This window comes from Parus major, chromosome 2, assembly GCF_001522545.3.
Source record: "Parus major isolate Abel chromosome 2, Parus_major1.1, whole genome shotgun sequence".
NCBI lineage: Eukaryota > Metazoa > Chordata > Aves > Passeriformes > Paridae > Parus > Parus major.
In genome coordinates this window covers 69,724,685-69,745,545 of record NC_031769.1, presented here as the reverse complement: position 1 = coordinate 69,745,545, position 20,861 = coordinate 69,724,685, and the positions used below count along the sequence as shown (strand labels likewise).

The window sequence follows — 20,861 nt, the reverse complement described above, 5'->3', positions numbered from 1 at the left end:
ATGAGGTCAAGTTAATCAGCCACATGTGGCTTGATGGCTTATTTTGTAAATTGCTTCAGCAAAACCAAATCAATGTTTGCTAGCAAGCCTCAGAGCTCTGCTTCTGATTGAACAGTGCTGTGTATCCAGGAAGGAACAACAATTAGAAATACAGTCATCTAGCCATCAGTACTCTCCACAGTAACAAGCCAAAACTCATTTTGCTCCAGCTATAATTAATATCCCAACTAAGTTTCAAAGCCCAGACCAGAAAGCACCTCCAGGTCACAGTCCTCTTGATGAAGGTTGTTCCATGTTTCATCTGCACCCCAAATCTCACAGCTGAAACACATCCTTCTGTCCACACAACCCTCCTGGAGCAATCACTGGCAGGATCTCAGCAGGACACATTTTCAATGGAGCCATGACATTTACATCAACTGAAACTCTGTCCTGATGTCTTAGGATGTGCTAAATGCCTGTGTAAGCTGTTGACTCAAAATGAGCGAAATGCTCCACATGGAATCTTGTCCTTGGCTGGCAGGCCAGGGTTGAACTGCATTGGAATGATGGCTTTTGTCTTTCACAAGGTCTAAGCTTGCATGAGGATAAAGAAACAATCAGGAAAATGTGCTCAGGGGCGCCAATCATGCTGACCCTTGCACATCAAGAATTGTGATCTAACCACATGGAACCCTGAAGAGTGGGGGGACAAGAAACGTGCGAGACTGGATAACGGCACTCCTCAAATGCCACAGCTCCATCACAGAGCACACCAAGGAGGACCCAACACTGCCTAAAATGACTACAGACACAAAAGCTGGAAGCAAGACTTGGCCTGCTCACCTGATTTCCAGTTCTGAGTAAACCATCTGCACTGCCAGCAAGCACTAAAGTCTTCAGGTAGAAGCACCAGATCTCTGCACTGACTGAACTATTTGACTTGCAGTAAGGGGTTTTTTTTGTGGAGTTTTTTTTTACAGGGGATAGGGTTGTCTTTTTTTTTTTTTTAAAGTTTTTTCAGATCTAGTTTGTATAAAGCTGTATAATACAAACATTACCTGGGAGAAATCTCACAAACCGCGGCATGAAGTGGTATCTGGGACAGGAAATAGAATCATTTTCAAGCGAAGGACCTTAAATACGAAAAAAATACAGAAAATTTATGAACAGCAACATATTTGCAGAAGAAGAAAAGAGGCAACTTTGCTGCAGATGAAATCAATGAATGGTGATTACATTTGATAAGGCTTAAGTTTCAACCCAAAAAGTACCAAAAAAATGAACAGAGAGACAACTTGTAGTGAAAGCCTTCACACTGACAATTTAAAAGAAAACTAAAATAATTTAAAAATAATAAGAACCTAACAAAAACACAGTAATTTAAAATAAAACAGTAATAGAAAAAGATTGTTTTATATAATCAATTAATTATTACACTTAAGCCTTATTGGTACAAGCACTAGTTTATCTCCTGAAAATTAGTGGGGTGGTTCTTGTTCACCACAACAAAGATAACATGGAAATTTACACAGTACTGGTCTGTGTTTTTTTTTTATTTTTTTATTTTCATATTCATCTTTTCAAGATGAATATTCTTTTCAAGCTTTTCAAGAAAATAAAAAATTAACCTGTAAGTACCTGGTGTTTAAAAAAGAAAGAACAATCAGAAGCAGTGATAGGAGAGACAACACTGATATTAGAATATATTTACTATCAAACTAAAGGCTACACAAAAATGTATTAAACCTGTGTGCTCCTCTGCTTAACTGCATTAAGTGCAGACAGAGTGCAACTCCACAGACAAAGTCAAGACACCCTACAGCTTCTGAAATACTATTCCTCTGATACTCTGGTTTCTCTTTCAGACCACAGGAAGCATTCTACTTTGTTGCAGTCTTCACAGAAACAAGTAATTTCATCTTGTCAAAAGACAGAAACATTCTGCTATAATGATAACATTAACTCTCCACAGCTTTCTGTATGACACTGCTTTCTGAATTGACTGCAGAGAAATACTGTATGAGCAACTTGTTGTTAGCTTGTAAAAGGAGAGAATAGTTTACCTGACACCTTGGCTTTTGAAATACCCTGCACATGATACTATGTAGTATTAAACACACAGTAATATTTACTGATGGATAAAAAATAAAAGTTCAGGATTAAGACAGAAATTTAGTTTATTATATAGCTGAATTTTCTCCCTCTCATGGAAAACAGCAGTTACATTGCTATTTTGAGGACCCTCTCAAAGAGAACGTTACCTTTAAGATTCCAGTCATACAGCTCCAAAATATCTTTGAATAGATATGAAGAGAACAGTTCAAGGCCTCTCACACAAAAATTCTGGGGAAACAAAAAAAATAGACCAAAATTATAAATATATAAACTACAATACAAATAATGTCATTCATAATGTGTTAAATAAAACACAATAAAAAAACCAGTGTTTTCATATCTGCCAACCACTAGATCCTGGTTCCTAGAAACAGCATTGATATATTTGTAATCATCTACTCTAACATAGCACAGCGGTCTCTTCAGAAAGCATTGTCAGGAAAGAACGGTATTGAATCCTCTTCACTCAATGTCCGAATCAACAGTATAGGCAAAAATTATGAATCTTCAATAATCTGCCAAGCACTAAAACCCCTTCCACCCAAGCAAGCTAAGAAGATTACACATTTCTGAGAAATATCTTTTTCATAGTTCACCTTTTCCCACATGCTCATAATACATGTTTATAAATCACCATCTGTGGTATCACTATCACCTCCATAGCAAGTATGACTACAACACAAATTGAGGATTATGACCTAAATAGCCAACAGAAGAAGAAAAGAGATGAATTGGAAAAATTAAAAAAAAAAAAAAAAATAGATTTTTTTTCATCAGGTGAGGAAGTGGCTCCTTCAGCAAATGAACATAGAAACTTTCCTGAACAAACAAAATCAGGCCAGATTGATATAAATTGTGTATGTATGATATCAGCCATAAATTCCAAACTCAACACCACAATCTCTTTCAAAAATCATTAGTAAAGATGGTCTGCAAATAATGCTGTAGCCCATTTACCCAAAAGCCCCTCCCCAAATGGTGATTTCCCTATTTTGCTTGGTGGCCATCTGTTGTCTCAGGTCAAGATTTGCAGACAACATAGTACATTCACTATCAAGAAATTAATTGCTTTGATCACATTATTCTTTCTGAGGCATTTCAGGGCTGTTGCATATATTTAGATGCTGCTGAGCAACAAAAAAAAAGAGATAACTAGAAAGAAAAATGTAAATATATATGACTAAATTAAATACTGATCCTATCTTCATGCTTAATATGCAGGAGTGTTTCTGTATCTATACACAATGTTCCACTGCAGCGATTTACTTCACAAACTGGCTCCACCAGGCATTAATTAGTAATAAAAAACTCCAGTACAAACAGATTATGAACTCAATGTGCTTTGTTTGTATCCACAGGAAATTTGTTTTGGCAACAGCTTATATTGAGAACTGATAAGCAATCTTCAGAGCTTCAAACTTCTGATTAAGTTTCAGCTCTGCCATTGACTTACATGGTCCTGGCAAAGGAGTACCTCCATATGCCTTTTTTTTGTCAGATGTGAGAGAAGGGTAATGCCTAATTTAATTTACAGATACTACATATAACTTAAAATGAAAGGAACCTATGGATAAACGCACTTCTTACTGTTTGATTTTAATATATGATAGCCAAGGTAGATGGATTTATGCTAGTGCAAGTTTTGTTTCAGCCACTCATTTAGAATACAGCCAGCCTCTTAAGAGACTTCTCAAGATGGAAAATACTGAAGAGTTTAATCCATTAAACATGCCAACAGCTCTTAACCCACGCTGACTTTTAGACTAGTTATCCATCTTACTTACCTCAGGCATCATCTCCTCAATGAAATGAATTGTATAGTCAATGTTAAACCTGATTACTTTGCATAGAGGAATCTGGAAGGAAAAGAGAAATTCATCATTAAAAAATATACATCATTAAATGTAGAGTTAATACAATTTTGTATGCAAAGGTATTACTGTCTACTGAAAAGGGCACTTACAAAAACAGCTGCTCTGGGGGATCATGCAAAGACAAGAACACAAGCACGTGTAAAGAGAGTACCAGTTCCAGCCTTCACCTCAGTAATAAAACACAGTGCTGACAGGAGGGATGCTGAAGGAAGGTTAAATAATGCCATCTACTGGAGATTAAATTTTCTTCAGGAGAAAAAGTACACCTGTAAACTTCAGTCAACCTGTATCTTCTCTCACTTGCATATTTGCAAGTGAATTTGTTGTCTGTGACACAACACATCAGACTGACAGAGTGATCTGAAAGCAAGGTGTTTGCAGCACACTGCCAGTTGTGTCAGCTGTACTGTCTTAAAATGCAGTTTTAAGTCAAAGCTACATTATGTTATAGCTTAAGGATAAATAACAGTTTTATACTAATTTCATACAATAAATATTCTCAATTTCATCCAACTTGCAAGCAAGACAAACATTTAATTTTTTTTTCAACTTTTTACAGTCCATAATTTGCTGAAGGTGTTCAATTTTTTATATTTTCAGAGAAAAACAGCTGAAGTCCTAAAAGACTACAAAAATGCCTAATTTTCCCTTACACTCTTTCTCTACAGCTCTTACCAGATTTTATTACTCACTGGCCTCAAAAGTATGAAAGAATGTTAGAACAATTCCATGTTCTGTGAATGTGAAGGAACCCAAGGTTATTTTACATTTATAAGCAAACAAATAAATATCTGAACAGCACTGGGGTTGCAATGAAGTCAGTGTACATAGCAGAGATGCAGTATTCTGATTACATCTTCTTACAGCCCACCATCAAACATTTGACTATTTTGACTACAAAAATCTATTAATATCTGCATGATATCATGATATTGATCAATCAAGATCATATGATAAATTAAGAAGCTGCACCAAATGACCAAACAAAACTGCATTTCTTACAATTTGATACAGTATTAAACATGAATACAAAACCCTCTCAAAACCTTGGAAGCTAAATATACCATTTAAAATCCAAGCAGATGAAAACCTGTCACATTTAAATCAGCGAGGCTTGATAAAAAGCACAGGGATTGTTTACTTACTTTCTAACACATAATTAAAACTAGAAGTTGAATACTTTAGAGAAGTGACCACAGCTAAGATCTCCATAAACTGGAGTTCCATGTACACAAGCAAATACACATTAAAAGAACTCACTGTTGGTACGGTAAATTTGGTTTGGTATTTATAATATGACAGTATTTTTTGATATGACTGTAGTAACCATTTTCCCTAATACTTGAGCTGCTCAGCTATTACTGAGAGGAATGACGGACATTACTCAGAAATAACAGCAGTAACTCAGTAACAACTCTTAACTGTGTGAACTTAAAAGACTTTGTACAACAGAAACTTGATTAATGCAAAGATGTTGGTGTTCAGATGTCTATTTTTACTACCTTTTGCTACCTCAGTTTCATCAAATATGTTCCAAAGTGTCCCTCAAAGAGCAGGTTTTATGTTGTGTGCCAAAAATCATATCATGACATCAAGAGATTCCTTCCGAAGGGCTTTATATCTGTTAGTAAAAGGAATTAGCACCACAGTGTGGCTTTGAATTCAACTGTAAAAAGGAATCATTTGTAGCTGATCACTTCCTCTGTTTGGAAGTGCATGTAAACATGCACTTTACAGTAAGCTTAACTGCTTCACTAACTACTCATATCAAAGAAGAGTTTTCCTTGTTGTCTGTATATTGAAGATTTCCATAACTCTCTGACTTCCTGTCACACAGTAGACATAAAAATTGTAAAGATAAGGGGGTCTCTCTATTATTTAATGTGATTAAACTAAACTGTTCCTTTTTGCTCATTCGCAAAGTGAAAACATAAAGCCTTGAGATAAATTTGCCTTGAAGTCTGAGGCTGAGTTAATGCTACTGGGCAGCAGTGCTTCCCATTGCCATGCCAGAGGCTGAACTCCACTCTCTCACTGAATTGTCAACGAGTTGCTTTTCCTGACCACCAAAAGTGAAATGTTATCACATCCATTATGTAAGGAAACCGTTGGGGTCAAAGTAACTTCCTCTCAGTGCCTCTCACTTCCAGTATCCTTACATCCCAGTTGTTTACTGCTACATCCCAGTCCTGTGTTCATAACCATTCTTACACTGAGTTGTGGCATTGGTGATGTAGCTAGTAATAGTTATAAAAACCATAGAAACTAACACATATTGAATATTTTGAGAAAATCTTGAAATAACCAAATTAATAAAAAAAACTTCAAGTGTACAGAAATAAATAATTTTCATATTTTCCATTCATGTTTGGCTAACTCAGCTTATATGGGAAAGTTGTTGTTGTTATTGCTAGTTTTTTTAAACTTTGTCAACTTAATAAACCAAATCACTAAATTTAAATCCAATTAACAGTCTTAACAAGTTTTTCCATGGTTTAATTCACCTCCAAACTGCGAAACACATAAAAACATTACTTCGATGCACATCACAGCTTCAGTCACAGCTCAAAGATGCTGCTTACTACAATCAGCCAAGACAACACCTGAGATTCATTAGCACAAATATCTTTCCCCTGTCCCCAGTGCTGGTAAGATGTTTGTAGCATACTTATAATGTTATTTTAGAGAAGTTTTGCTTCAGGGCAGAATGAGCATCTTCTAAAGAAATCCCCTGCATAAAAACTGAACTATCTAGCAATGATCATACTTACGTTTGTTAGTGGGGCATGTGCAAACATGGAGAACCCTTCAAAGATATATTCATGGTCATCATATTCAATAACAGTAGGTCTGTCTGTCTTAAAAAAGCAAACAAAATCACCATGGAGTAGGCAAGAAGCAATGGGACTTTTGTCACTGAAAACAAAATCAGAGTCCTAGTTTGAATTATTTATAAAGTACTTACTAAGAAATTTGTGGGAGGTGACACAGTAATTCGGTAGTGGTATAGTCTTCCAGCATTGTTGGTCATGGGGCGACATGGTTTAATGGGCTTAAAGAAAGAGATAAGTAGAATTATGTGTAGAGTCAAGGCAAATTTAGATTAAAAGAGAGAATAAAGCATTTCTAACAGCCATGAAATATGCATTAGGAAAAATTAAATAAAAGCAGGTAGTCATAATTAAGCATTCTGGGAAGGAGGAATGTTTGGACTTATCTCCATTTTCACTTTAAGAAATATTTCTAAAGCTATTCAAAAGCAAAAAAAGGTGAATTTTTTTTTTTCATTTTCCATTTAACTCTCCATCTCTCTTACACACAACAGCTAGCTGTTTACATTCCAGACAGATTTCCTCTCCTATATAAATTTGTTTCAGGAAACACATTTTAAAAGCTTATGAAGAGAAACCTGGACATCACATGAGAAGACCTCGAGGTACATTATCAAGATAGACAGGTATCAGCTCATCTGCCTGGGGGATATCTGAGGCTTGAAGAGAAGGGATTAGTCCATTACCACAGAGGTAGCTCAGGTAATCCCACTCCTATCACCACGGTTGCAATGCTTGACTTGCTTGGACTTTGAGGTCCAAGGGCAGCCAGATACCTGAGATTTCGTTTCCTCCCAGCTTGCTCTGAAGCAATTCTGTGTAAAGACCTCAACTAACTCCTCAACAGTCAGACAAAACCAGTTTTTCATATGCCCTACATACAACTTGCTGCAGCTCAGAGGCTGCCACCAGCCTGTTTGGAATGTACTGGGAAAAAGAACAAAACCACTGCAGTGAGCAGGGTTACTATTCTGAACTGTGGAACTAAAGCTGGCCTGTGGCAACAGCAAGACAGCTACACCACTATGATGCTCTGGCCACTTTGCAAAACTCATGCAGGAAGTAAGGCGATTTCATTGGCACCTCAGCCCCAAAATAAGCTTCTCACAGCTGTGACAAGGCAGCTGCAAACAAGCTAGTTGAAAACTAGGCAGTTTCACTTACAGGACAATGTGAAAAGTATTATATCCAAGGAGATTCTGTGAAACCTGGGATTCCCAGATGGCATTGCTCGAGGAGCAGCTGCCTTCATGCAGCAAGTTTTATATATAGTAGTTTTCCTCTCCTAAATATTCTCCCTTTTCTGCAAGAACAACTCTAGGTGTAACATGGGGAGGAATAGATCCTGAACTGGAGAAATTTATAGTAAGATTCAGACCAAAGCCAATTTTCTGAACTCAGATAATTCACAGAAACGTTCATAACTCCTAAACTGCAGAGAAATAAACAACTGTTTCAGTAAATATATTTAAGAAGGCCAACTGAAAAATAAAATTTTTCAAGAAAAAGTATGAAGATAAATTGTAAAGCCCGCATGCTAAGGCAAGAACGCCTTCTGACAGCCTTTTGCTTCTTTCAGCAGCAGAATTACTATTTACTTTTTTTTTAAAGCAATCACTTCACAATATGGGCCCTTCACAACATATTCATCCACTTGAAGATAGCAGATTTTTTGATCATATGTTCTCTTCCATTAACACAATCATGCTTCACAAACTTAAAAAAAAAACCCCACACAAACCTAAAACTAAGCAGACACATGCAAAAGTTTTCTATAGTTTTCAGATGGATTTCACTACCAGTATTGCATTTTAAACATGAGGTTACATAACTAAGTGATTTAAAGTTGCACAAGAGTTTTTTTGTTTTTTTTTTTTTACTCAGCCTGTAAATCAGGGGAAAATCTCCTCAAATCAACCCAAACAGTAATTTACAGCTGCAAATTTATATTCATAATTGCAACCCTTAGAATTAGTAATACCTCTTCACCAGGATAAATGCCATGTCTTATTCCTGTTCGCCGGGCTTTCGCACTGCACTTGCACAAAGGTCCATCATTCATCTGTCAAAAACAAAATAGGATTCTGGTTTTATTGAAAAGTGGTTTTGGAAAATTATGTTGGTTTTAATGCCCTGAGTGCCGATGCTTCTAAAAGCCTGTCATGCTTAGATAAAGTGGATGTTCTTAAGCCAATAAAACTGAAAACACTGTAGACTAATGTAAAACTGCACAGCAGCATTAGAACTTCATCGCTGTTTCAGAAGCACAAGACAGAAAAACACTCTCAGCAGAATTCTACCACCCTGGGATAATACCCCTCTTTTTCACTGCTTATACACACAAGCAGCATGCTGACTGCCTAAAACAAAATTCAGATCCTAAACATACGTCAATATTTACATGCTGAACTCTCCACATTCAAACACTTCCACTGAGTTCTTTTACTGAAAACCCATCCTCAACTAGGCCCTCTGCCATGGAATGAGGCTATCCCCAGAAATGCAGACCATTCCAAGATTTTAACTGGTACTTTAAAGAACTAATGGGAACACATCAAATCTATCCTGTGAACAGATCAGTAAAAAACATAGTGAGGGAAAAAATACCCACTTGAGTATTCAAGAAGACTTAAGTATTCTGTATGGGTGCATCAAGTGCCCATACCAAAAAGGGCCAGTGCATACATCATAAAGCTGGTGCCTTTCTTTTCACTTTTATTACCAAGATCAATGCAGACTGTCAACTAATGCAACAGCCTTAAGCTTTCTGCTTAGCATTATGCTCACTGCAGAAATCCAGCATAAGAAGCCTAGAAACAAACCAGAGAAACAAATTAAGTTCCAGACCCAGTTTTTTATCAAAGTGGGATCCAAGAAGTTAAACTTCTTTTAGACTTAGGAAAAAAAAGCCAAACTAATAAACAATAAACTTGCAATGCAATAGAAAAGCCAGCAGAACTTTCCATGCTATTACGAGCGGTCTGAAAATATAGACTGCATCCATGGTGGGGCTAAATGGCACCATCACATGTTAGATATAATGTGAAGACACCACAGGAAACAAGAATCACTAAACCACTGTTCATGTTAGCTTTAGGCAGCTGGGATAGGGATGCAACCGTTTAGTTTTGATGTTAACTGTAGCTTTTTCAGACTGGCACAATGTGTATGTGCAAAGGAACATAAGAAGCAGGGCACTTCCCTACTCCTTTGGAAACTTAGTCACACAATCTTAACAATGGACACCTTGATGTTCACAGTTTTTCCCTTATTCTAAGATCCTCAAGGAAAGAATATGTTCAAAGAAATAGAGTAGGTAGAAGCATACTTTTTCTTTGGCTTACACAGTGACAAGACAAAAGAGAGTTAAAAAAGCAGTCAACAGCTAACTGCTCATCAGTGCTCCAAAACTGTCTACTGAGGCCATTTAAATAATCATCACGTATGTTTGAAAATCTCATCCTTAATTCTTAGAACTGTTCAGCATGAATACTACCCCTGTTACATTAAATGCACAGGCCAAAATTGAGAGAGATGTGAAATACCTGTAAAGCCCAAGACTTGAGAAGCAACCAGATACGTATGGATCTTGTCCCTAACAACAATGCTTATAGAAAAAAAATGCAGGACAGCAATCATGAATTGATGGTAAAATCATGGTGAGATCACAAATTTACATAGGCAATGCCTTCTCTGACCAACAGACCAACATAAACAAGCAGACCACATTTGTAAGGCAAAAGCTACAGTGGTGGCATTGAATTTAATTTATTTTCTGGCAGCTGTCAGTACTGCTGGAGATTATCCAAATTAACAAACAAGCTTCTCACATGGAACGGTTGGGAAGACCCATCCCACAGATCTAGTTCCATGTGTCAGTGTGTTCCATGTACATGTACTTGTACATGTCAGAGTACATGGCAATCATTCCTGTTGTATTTATTGACAAAAAGCACTTTGACAGACCAGATAAATACCTATGAAAACTTCAAATGTTTTCCACTAAAATCTACACAAAAATAGTGCAGCACTGACAGGCTCACCATTATTGATTTCAGTCATTTCAAGAAAGATGCAGAGTCAGTCTCAAGGAAGTTTTCGGTAAAGAACGTTTTGCAGCAGGAGACTCATGTGCCAAACATTCCTGAATCTACTCCTTCTACAGTTATTCTGGTTTTTTTTCCTGTTAATATTCTTTATAGAACATTACTTTGAAGTGTGCCCAAGAGCTACACAATTTTTTCTGTTAAATATCTAAACAGCTTGCTAATTTTGTTTTCCATACAAACAGAAACAGCTAGCTATGCTCAATCATTTTTTTTAACTAGAAGCATAAATATGAATCCATAATAGAATATTCAACATACTTTTGAATTACCACAGTGGCAATATGTATTCCAGTATCTCCCCACATTATGATTTGTTGCATGTTAAACTCGTACATCACACAAAGTGACAGAAAAATAGATTTACTGGGGTGCCAGTTGAAATGAGAGAATAGATTGCAAAATATTTAAGTAAGATGAAGATGGTGAATTTGCAAACAAAAACTAGTCTTCTGTGCAATGTGTACATTCAAAACAACACTTCATGAGCTCAGCAATTACATTTAATGAGAACTACAATTTCCATGCAATTACAAAAGAACCATTAGACAAGAAATTAGAAGCATTAACTGCATATTTAAAACATTATTTACCATTATGAGCTGAGAGCTTAAGGTGAAAAATTTGTAAAGGATGTAAACATATTGCCTTTTCTTCACCACAGAATTCAGTTGTGTACCTTTATCTCAGGGCTAAAAGGCAGCATTAGCACATTGTTAGCATTCAGTTTTTATTAACCCTGTCAGACATGATTCCAACTGAATAATCCCCAGGATTAATTAGCTGGAACTACACTCTTGAAATCAAAAGTGAAGTGCTTTGAAGAAGGTGAGAGCAGAAAGTGAAAACAGGAGTAAAGAACGCATTTTGAATTAGGAGTCACCCTGCATGTTTGACAACAAGGCAAAATTTTCAGTTTACTGGGAGGATGAACACCCAGTACTTCTCCCTCACACCCTACCTGTCCTGGATCATTGTACCACAATTCTTCATGGAGACGATCAGGGTGTGCTTTTTTTCGCTTAATTTCTGCAATGACGTCAATAACATCCGAATCTGAACTGCTGGAGCAGCTGCTGTCATCTTCGGAGTCACACTCTGACTCACTGGAGCTCTCTGATTCACACAGAAAAAATAAAGATGGCTGAAAAATACTTCCACATGCTCTCTTCTGCATAGCAATGTGTTCTCTATCATGAATTGATGTCTGGACTTAATATTAAAAGAAAAAAAACCCACACAAAACCCTTGATCTCAGTATCTCTAACCTCCTGAGGTGACTCCCTTTTTCATGCATGGAATTTTAGTCACTCATTTCCACAGATACCCTCAGCTCCAATTTAAATAAATGCCCTCATAGCCAAGACATAAAAAAGTACACAAGTAAAGTTTATTTTATTCTTGGAATAAAATGCAGTGTTTCTTCCATTTTTTAAGTTTTGACTTATGAGAAAATATATTACTATACTGCCAGTGTTTTTAAATACTGTGAAACTATGGCTTTAAAGTACACATTTTTACTGAATACAAGACTCTACCTGGCTGAAATAAAAGGACAGAAAATGAGAGATCATCACTAGGAAAATGTTTCTCTTCTTTTTTTAATCAAGATGTATTTTTACACAGTTCATCATTTGGCATAAGACATTATTAAAATACGCCCTTGGAACACATGGTTTACCTAGGTCATCTAAGGTCAGCTGAAGTAGCTTCTTCACAAAATGTGCACATGTATTCCTAAAAATATTCACAAAGATTCAGAAGTCCTCTGATACACATCTGGTAAGTCTATTTTCAGGTGCAAAACATGCAAGTAACCTGTGAGAGTAAGCTGGAGTTTCAAAAGACTAACAGAACTTTTTGATGTAACGTATTGAAATCATGGAATCATAAAATGGTTTGGGTTGGGAGGAGCCTTAAAGACTATCTAAATCCCTTTGCCATGGAGAGGTCCCACTAGACCGGGTTGCTATATGTCCCATCCATCCAGCCTGGCTTTGAACATTGCTAGGGATAGGACATCCAAAACTTCTCTGGGCAACCTGTTCCATTGCCTCGTCACTCTCACAGTAAAGAATTTCTTCCATCATCAGATTTTAATGATATAAAAGTGCTCCTGGAGCACACTGCTATCCCACTGCAACACATGATTGCTGCTAACACAGGCCAGAACAGAGACAGCATTTACTGAAGTACAAAATAAGATGGACTACTGGACACTCCATGGCTGTAGGAGAAGCTGGCACAGACACCAAGCTAGCCCAGGGGAACAGTGAAGACATAGTCTTTGAATTCTCCAGAAAGAGTGGAAAAAGAAAATGCAGAAGTTGCCCTTGGCCCTATTATATTTTACCCTGCAGCAGCAGGCTTTCTTCCTCAGAGATCTAAGGAATGAGAGCTTTACACAGGTATGCTGAGTGTAGCAGTTGTGTCCCTCATTCATCCACGCGAAAAAACACCTCCAAAAAAACCCAACAGTTAACTTTGGTAGTGATTCTTCAAGGAGTTTAAATATATGCAAACTCATTGTTCAAAAAAATTATGAAGAACTCCTTTAAAAAAGTGAGTTCACATTTTATTTCATCTGTATTTATTTTTCTTTCCTCTTCAATGCATCCTTTTATACCATCAGCACGTAACCATGTAATTATGCCTGTATTACAGCTTTAGAATTTTTGATATGCAATTTTTTAATGAGTTACTAAGATGAGACCTGAGGGTTTCAAGCAGCCCAGCTGGCCAACAGTAGTTAAAAAGCAAGCCAAACAGAGTATCAAAATTACTGCGATATGCCTACCAATTTCTTGAACTCAAGCAACTGACAAAAAAACACACTATGAAACACTGAAATGCTGGAAGTATGAAAAGAACAACAGTTTTCACATAATAAACCAAGAAAAATGGTTTTCACTGACTTCTGAGTAGACAAGATGCTATAAAAACCTCTGCCCTGCTAATTCAACCAGTATTTCCCCAGTACTTGATGCTGCTGGATGCATTTCACTGACAGAAGATCCATATGGGTGTGACAAGGTAACACAGATAATGCATGTCATGAAAACGGATACTTTTGCAGATGTCTAATCACACTAAGCAGAACTGCACAACAAAAATACAATCCTGAAGAAAAACTCATATGCTTGCTTCTATAGCACTGCATCTATCACCACTAGTCTTGCTTGCTCTTTAGAAATGTAAGACCAGGAGCTCCTCAAAGCCTCTCACGTGCCATTCTCCGGACTGTCTGATCATGCTCAGGGTGTTTTATGCCATGGAAGAAACTAGCATTTGGTAGTGCTGGATACTCTCCATTTCCCCCTAGGCTTTCTGGGTAAGAATCTAGCTCTGCTTCCATCAAAAGCTACAGTAAAACTCCTATGGATATGAAATACCATGGAGGGATTTAAAAAACACCTACCAACAGTACTAAATACACACAACTGCCAAAACAGGTTAACTACAGATTATTCCATTTCAGAGCTTTGTCATCATTTCAGCCTACCTAAATCTTCATCCAGCTTGGTTTTTGGTGGCTCCCATGGTGGCCTGGCTGCTTTGGCCTTTGCCTGTCGCTTTCCTAACTCCTCATCAAACTTTTCATACAGATCCCGGAGCTTGCTTGTTCCTACCACAGTAGAGTCCCCCTGTTAATAAAAAAAATAGGACAAAAGAACAAAAAAAGGACAGTGTTAAAATCGTACAAGAACTCAACATCCACCAGCATTTCATGAAAAAAACCGAAAAGGTGGGAAAGATGGATCATTCAGTGAAACATGGGAATACCTAATAAGGCTTTAGCATATCATTACATTGCTTCACCAGGTGAACTAGCAGAGGAATTATTTCATTTGCTGGTACAGCACTTCTCCAAGTATGTAAGAACATATGGTACTTGAGGCATCTTTGCTCACAAGTTAACACAGTGTGTAACAGGGGAAAAAGAGGACTTTCCTTCCTGGAGACAAAAAGAAGTACCCCTCTTCCATGTACCACTTATCTGAATTCTAACAGACAGAGGGAACTGATGAAAACAGAGAAGAATAGCAACAAATGAAACCCCTAATAGGGTAAAAGACTGAGATGATTGGGAAGAGAGAAGAATTAAATGACACAAAATGATGATCCTGCTGAAGGGTTCATATTACAAAGGACTGTTTGCAGTCATTTTAGAGTTCTCTGACATACCACTTGATCCATAGGGTCATTGGAATAATAGCTTTCAGAATGGGTACAGCGAACCCAGACTGGCTTAAGTAATTCCTCATCTTCCTCTTCATTTTTTTCAGATGCATTCTCTTCTGATTCTTTGTCTTTGACAGCAGTATAATTCTTCTCTTTACTGGAACTCTGGTTCTCAGACCACCTTTCTCTGTCCTCCTCCCACCGGGTTCTCTTTCTCTCTCTGCTTGGAGACCGGCTTAGTGGGAGAAAGCAAACAAAAGCAATACTCTTTATTATTTTAAAATGAAAAACAATTTACTTCAGATCAGTAAGTCATTCTATCATATAAATTTCAGCAAAATCCAGTTCCCTTTCCCGCTTTTAACTTGCACAATGAAGAGTACAAGAGTAATTTGTAGTTTTGAATTACTATAAAAATTACTTAAAATTCGATGTGCTTTTTATTTTAAGTCATACTCAAGAATTAAAATCAAAAAATACATGCCCTTTTAAATTAAAATTTGTACTTGCATTCTAGGTGAATTTCTTTTAATTTTAAATTTAGGAACTCATTGGTAAAATCTAAGTCACATCAGTCACGACCAGAAGTTACAGTAAGAAGTTTCAAAACACAGCCTACAAACTACTGGTATGACAAAAGAATTTGAGTTTTATTAAAAGGATTATACAGAATCCACACTTCTGTTACTCTAAAACACCTCTGAACAACACAAGGTGTGATATTACTTGTGCATCACAAGAGTAATGCATTCAGAAGAGGAGTAAGAAAACTACCTACTTGTTTTCAATCTCTTCTGCCTACAAAACCAACAATGTTGCAATGTTTTCAACGATCCAGCATTCAGAAAGGAACAGCAATAGAAAAAAAGCCTCAAAAAGATAATCTAAAGATAGAGCAACTTTAAATAATTTTGGTACTTTACATACTAGAAGATTTAAGAGAAAGACTTTAGGATACAGCAATGAAACTTTCTCTCTCCAGAGATTAATTCCAGCAAACTCTACAAGGTCTTTGAGATAACTGATATTTGCATGCATCAGTTGATGATTATAAATTTAAGGCATTCATTTATTCTGAGTTTCGTATGCATACACAAAACCTCATGTGAGCGGATGCACAGAGCTTCAAATGCTCAAGAGACCACCTGCAGCCCTCCTTACCTTCCTGCTCTCTTGTAATCCTTTTTGTAGGATCTGTCTGGTGACGGTGATCTTCTGCTGTCACGGTGCCGATGCCTCTCCCTCTCCCGCTCCCTTGAAAAGTTCAAAAAAATGAGTTAAATGAGAAATCTGCCATTTCATACATTCTACACCTGAAAGGAACACAAAAAGCAGCCCAAGATCATGTTATGCAAAATGCCATCCATATGCTGACTGCTAAAAACCCAGATGTTCTTAACATCGACCTCCAAGAAACTTGCAAGAGACAGTCAAGTGTCCATGTCCTACACCTTTGTCACAAAGCCATTTATCTCAATACAAGAGTTAACTCACACCATGCAGAGGTGACAACTAGGAATTCCCCATGGGACTTACTGCCATTTTTCCTCTTCTCCTGTTACAAATGGCAAAGGGTTAGATTATTGTATCTATCATCGTTTCAAATGCCTCAAGGAAGAAAAAGAAAACCTATTTGAAGCACAATACCTTTGTAAGCACAGCATGTAAGTGTTTGAGGTAAGCCCTCCCTTCCATACAGCAACTTAAACACACACAAAAACCAGACAGATAATTTGCACAATGGTGAAACTATGACTCTAATCTGCAAGACTCAGCTCGCACATGTGCATAAAGAATCTCACAACCCAAACACATTTCTTGGGTCAAAGAGGTTTAAATTGGCTGAAGTCTTTGGGAAGAGTGGCTAGAAAGCTGTCCAGCAGAGCAAATGAGGATGTTGGTCACAGGCAGCTGAAGATGAGCCAGCACATGCCCAGGTGGCCAGAAAAGCATCCTGGCCTCTATCAGCAGTGGTGAGGCCAGCAGCACGGCACTGATCATGCCCCAGTACTCAGTACTGGTGAGGCTGCACCTTGAATCTTGTGTCCAGCTCTGGGCCCCTCACTACAAGGCAGACACAGAGGTGCTGGAGCATGTCCAGAGAATGGAAATGGAGCTGGTGAAGGGCCTAGAGAGTGCTCCACAAGGAGCAGCTGAGGGAGCTGGGGTTGTATCACCTGGAGAAAAGGAGGCTCGGGAAAGACCTTGTTGCTCTCTGTAACTGCCTGGAAGGGGGCTGTAGCCAGGTGCAGGTTGGCCTCTTCTCTCAGGTAACAAAGGACAGAATGAAAGGAGACAGCCTCAAGTTGCACTAGGGGAGATTTCATTTGGATAGCAGGAAAAATTTCTTCACCCAAAGGGTAACTGAGCACTGGAATAGGCCACCCAGGAAAGTGGTGGCATCACCATCCCTGGAGGCACTTAAAAGAGACGAAGATGTGGCACTCAGGGACACAATTAAGTGGTGGAGTTGGCAGCATTAGGTTACAGGTTGGACTTGATTATCTTTAGGACATTTTCCAACCTAAATGATTCAATGGAATTACTGTATTTATTAGGCAGAAAAGATCACAGAGGCAGATTTTATACTCTGCTAACAGCTGGCAAGTCATTGTGCATCTGTTAAAACTTCTAGTCTGCTGATACACTAGCAATTATAAACAGGTGCCTCAAGTGGCATAGTGGCTTAACACAATGAGTCAAAATTATTTATGAACTTATATATATATATGTTTGTTTCCATGCTCATAATATGAAACAGAATGCAAATCTACAAAGCAAAAATTTCAGACAAATTATCCATTGTTTTACCCCAGCCCCATTTATCCTTGTTTGTCAGTGCCTTGTTGAAGCATGGATTTCAGTCTTCAGAGAGAGCATACTCTATGCCATCTGATTTACTTGGGAGATGGATGCTGCATAAAACAAAACAACCCCAAGTCTGGCAAACAGTTCTGAATCAAAATAAGTAGGTACATTATCAAGTCAATCTGGAAGCTGCTGGTGTAAAGCCGCAGTCCACAACAGTTTGAGAAAGAAGCTACTGAAAACATGCATTTCGAAAAATTAAAACTGAAGCTTGAAATTATGCAGAAAAAAGGAGAAAACTCCACAAGCATGTCATACAGAAAAAAACAGGGCCTTAATGCTAGCTGCATTCAGTTTTATGAAAATCCTTTTTTGAAAATCAAAGTAAATATACTGAGTGTAAGGCTTGGGTTGTTTTTTTGAATGCAGGTATCTAAGGTTTTGTAATTTAGCCTCTGCATATCTAAATTGAAGGCCCTTCATTTACACAGGCTTTATGCGTAAATTTATGTTCCACTTGTGGCATGAAAAAATTTTGAGCTTTTAAAATTAAGAGCATGTGGCCCAGTAGCCCTGATAAATGCTTAACTTTCCAGTAGTTCTTTGAATATTTTGGCAAAGCTTATTAGACAGATAAAGAGCTGCAAACCGATCAAAACTAAGATGTGAGAAAGATTTAACTCATGATGGTTTGTTCTAAAACATGCCACAATGCAAATCGCATCAGGTCAGCTCATAATTTCCAAGTCATTTGTGTCCATGAAGAAGAGACAGACATTTCATGATAAATCCCAAAATAAGCAGTGTGCACTCATCCCTTTCCATGATGTCAGTGAAGCCTACAACTGGCCCATGGTCATTTTCACCTGAGTTCTCTTTTGAGATCACAGGCTGGCTTGCTGAGGTCTTCATCCTGAAGACCTTCATCCATGCTTTTCACTAAAACACCTGACTGCAAGTATTATATGCCCATTATTCAGGCCCCTATTAGACTATAAACCTCACCAAGCCAGAGTTCTCTACAAATACAAGGCTTTCTGAAAGGAAGTAACACCCGGTACCCTAACTCTGGTACCTAAATCTTGAAACTCAAAGTGCTGGGGCTTAACTGTTTGTAAGACTCAACTTTCTACAGTCTTAGAGTGCCAACTCTATTTTCCTGCCACAAATGCATACATTTCTAAGGTAAATATGAGCACTACTCAACAATCCACTCAATGGGGTGCAAAGAAGCTCTTGTTTGACAACTATCTCCATGGACAAGAGCAACAAATCTGCCAGTACATAACTGTGAGGCAAAGCAGTGTACCCAAAAGGTGCCTGAACTGTAACTTTTTCCACGAGACCTGACTGCTGGCTACCTCCTGAGCTAGAGGGACAAACACGGGTAAGGGAAGAACATTGATGCAAACACATACTATGGAACAATGATGACGTCTGTGCCCCTGCAGTCAGATAACAGTTACCTGTTTCGCTCATAACTTCTGTGATGAGGTGATATCCTTCCTCTGTCATAATCTGTCCGGTGCCGACTGCTTTCCTGCCTCCTCCTATCCGGACTGCGGCCGCGATCCCGACGATCCCCGTGGTTAGCGGAGCGATGCCTGTCGCCGTGAATGTGCCCGTGCTCGCGGTGCCGGTGCTCATCGTAGTGCTTGCTCCTGTCCGGGGAGCGCCGGTCACTTTGGGACTTCTCTCCCTGGTACTGCCCCGTGTGCCGGAAGTGGCTGCCGCCGGCGCTGCTGCTGGCAGTGCTGCTCGGGAAGGAGCCGGAGCTGTGCTGGTAGCTGTTGAAGCCGGGCGGCGGGAAGGACTGCTGCGAGTACCCTGCTGAGTACACGGGCTGGTAGCTGACTTGCTGTGGCATGACTGGCGGGGGGGGAGGGTGTGGTACTGTGGGGGGAGGCATCATGTAAGGAAAGGTGCTTTGTCCGGCAGGTGTTCCTGGCACAGGAGTGCTGCTAGGATTTGGCACCGGTGGAGGAGTGGGAGGGAAACATGGAGGCACTGGGAAGCTCTGCCTCATCTGGTGGTTCGGAAATGGTGGCCTCATGGGACACTGGCTGATGGGATTTTGTGTGGAAGGGGGCACTGGGGGAGGATAGGGCACAAAGTCTGGCCTGGGAGGCATGTAACCCGTGGCTGGAGGGCTGGAGTAGGATGTTGGAGGGGCGGTTTGCTGCTCATACTGGTACTGTACGGAGGGCTGCTGTGGGTGAAGCTGCCGGAGGTTCTGAGGGCGGTAAGTCTGTGTTGAAGTTCTTGCTCCTGGTCCCCCCTGGCCACGGGGACATCCTCGCCCAGAATGGAAAGACATGGCTCACCTTTTTTGAGGAAAATAAAAATCCAGTGTCACACAATTCTTGTAAGATGTCCTCAATGCATCTGCAGGAACTACTCATAAAGTGTGAAACGGTAGTTTCATTCAACAGAAGTAAATGATTTCCAATTTCACTGGGAGCTTTGTGCTCCTTGGACCTTTAATACAGATCACTTATGCCCCTTTTGATTCCTTTAAGTTTCTAATCTATGAAAAAACTTACTGTCTTTAAGCCATAAGCCAAGCTGGACCATGAGTAAGGGCAATATAATTTCAACAAATTATTGTTATGATGACAGTACTCCACTAGTACTTAGACACTTGGATATAAAATCTTTAGATACCCTGCACCAAAGAAATCACTCGTTATTAATAACTGTAGTGGTCACCCAAAGTTGCATAACAAGGAGTTCTGTCTAGAACACAATTCTGAACTTTGGGCAGAATGACTTTACTAACATTTTTTGGGCCAGGTGCATGGCACCTGGCCCAAAAAATCATGCAAATTTTAGATTAGATACCGGCAATTTTCATTCACTATTGAGTCCCCAACGTACTAAAGGACTCAATTCAACAGACCCTTCAAAGTATTTTAAGTGAGGTAGGCATATTTCTGTGGAAAAGCAGGTTACACATCTTACAG

The 20,861-nt window shown here is 38.7% G+C and overlaps 1 protein-coding gene across 5 annotated transcripts in view; it reads right to left on the bottom strand.

Annotated features, from left to right (window-relative positions):
* Positions 1–20,861, bottom strand: part of DROSHA (drosha ribonuclease III) — a 73,858-nt gene that overhangs the window by 50,719 nt on the left and 2,278 nt on the right. For all 5 annotated transcript variants that reach the window (XM_015618059.2, XM_015618057.1, XM_015618062.1 and 2 more), the window contains 11 exons: positions 19,365–20,222; positions 16,252–16,344; positions 15,094–15,325; positions 14,411–14,552; positions 11,870–12,024; positions 8,784–8,864; positions 6,937–7,023; positions 6,743–6,829; positions 3,882–3,953; positions 2,244–2,325; positions 1,041–1,115 (listed from right to left, as the gene is read on the bottom strand). In XM_015618059.2, the coding sequence (XP_015473545.1) occupies positions 1,041–1,115; positions 2,244–2,325; positions 3,882–3,953; positions 6,743–6,829; positions 6,937–7,023; positions 8,784–8,864; positions 11,870–12,024; positions 14,411–14,552; positions 15,094–15,325; positions 16,252–16,344; positions 19,365–20,215 (1,957 nt within the window). In that variant the 5' untranslated portion in view covers positions 20,216–20,222. The remainder of the gene's footprint in view (positions 1–1,040; positions 1,116–2,243; positions 2,326–3,881; positions 3,954–6,742; positions 6,830–6,936; positions 7,024–8,783; positions 8,865–11,869; positions 12,025–14,410; positions 14,553–15,093; positions 15,326–16,251; positions 16,345–19,364; positions 20,223–20,861) is intronic.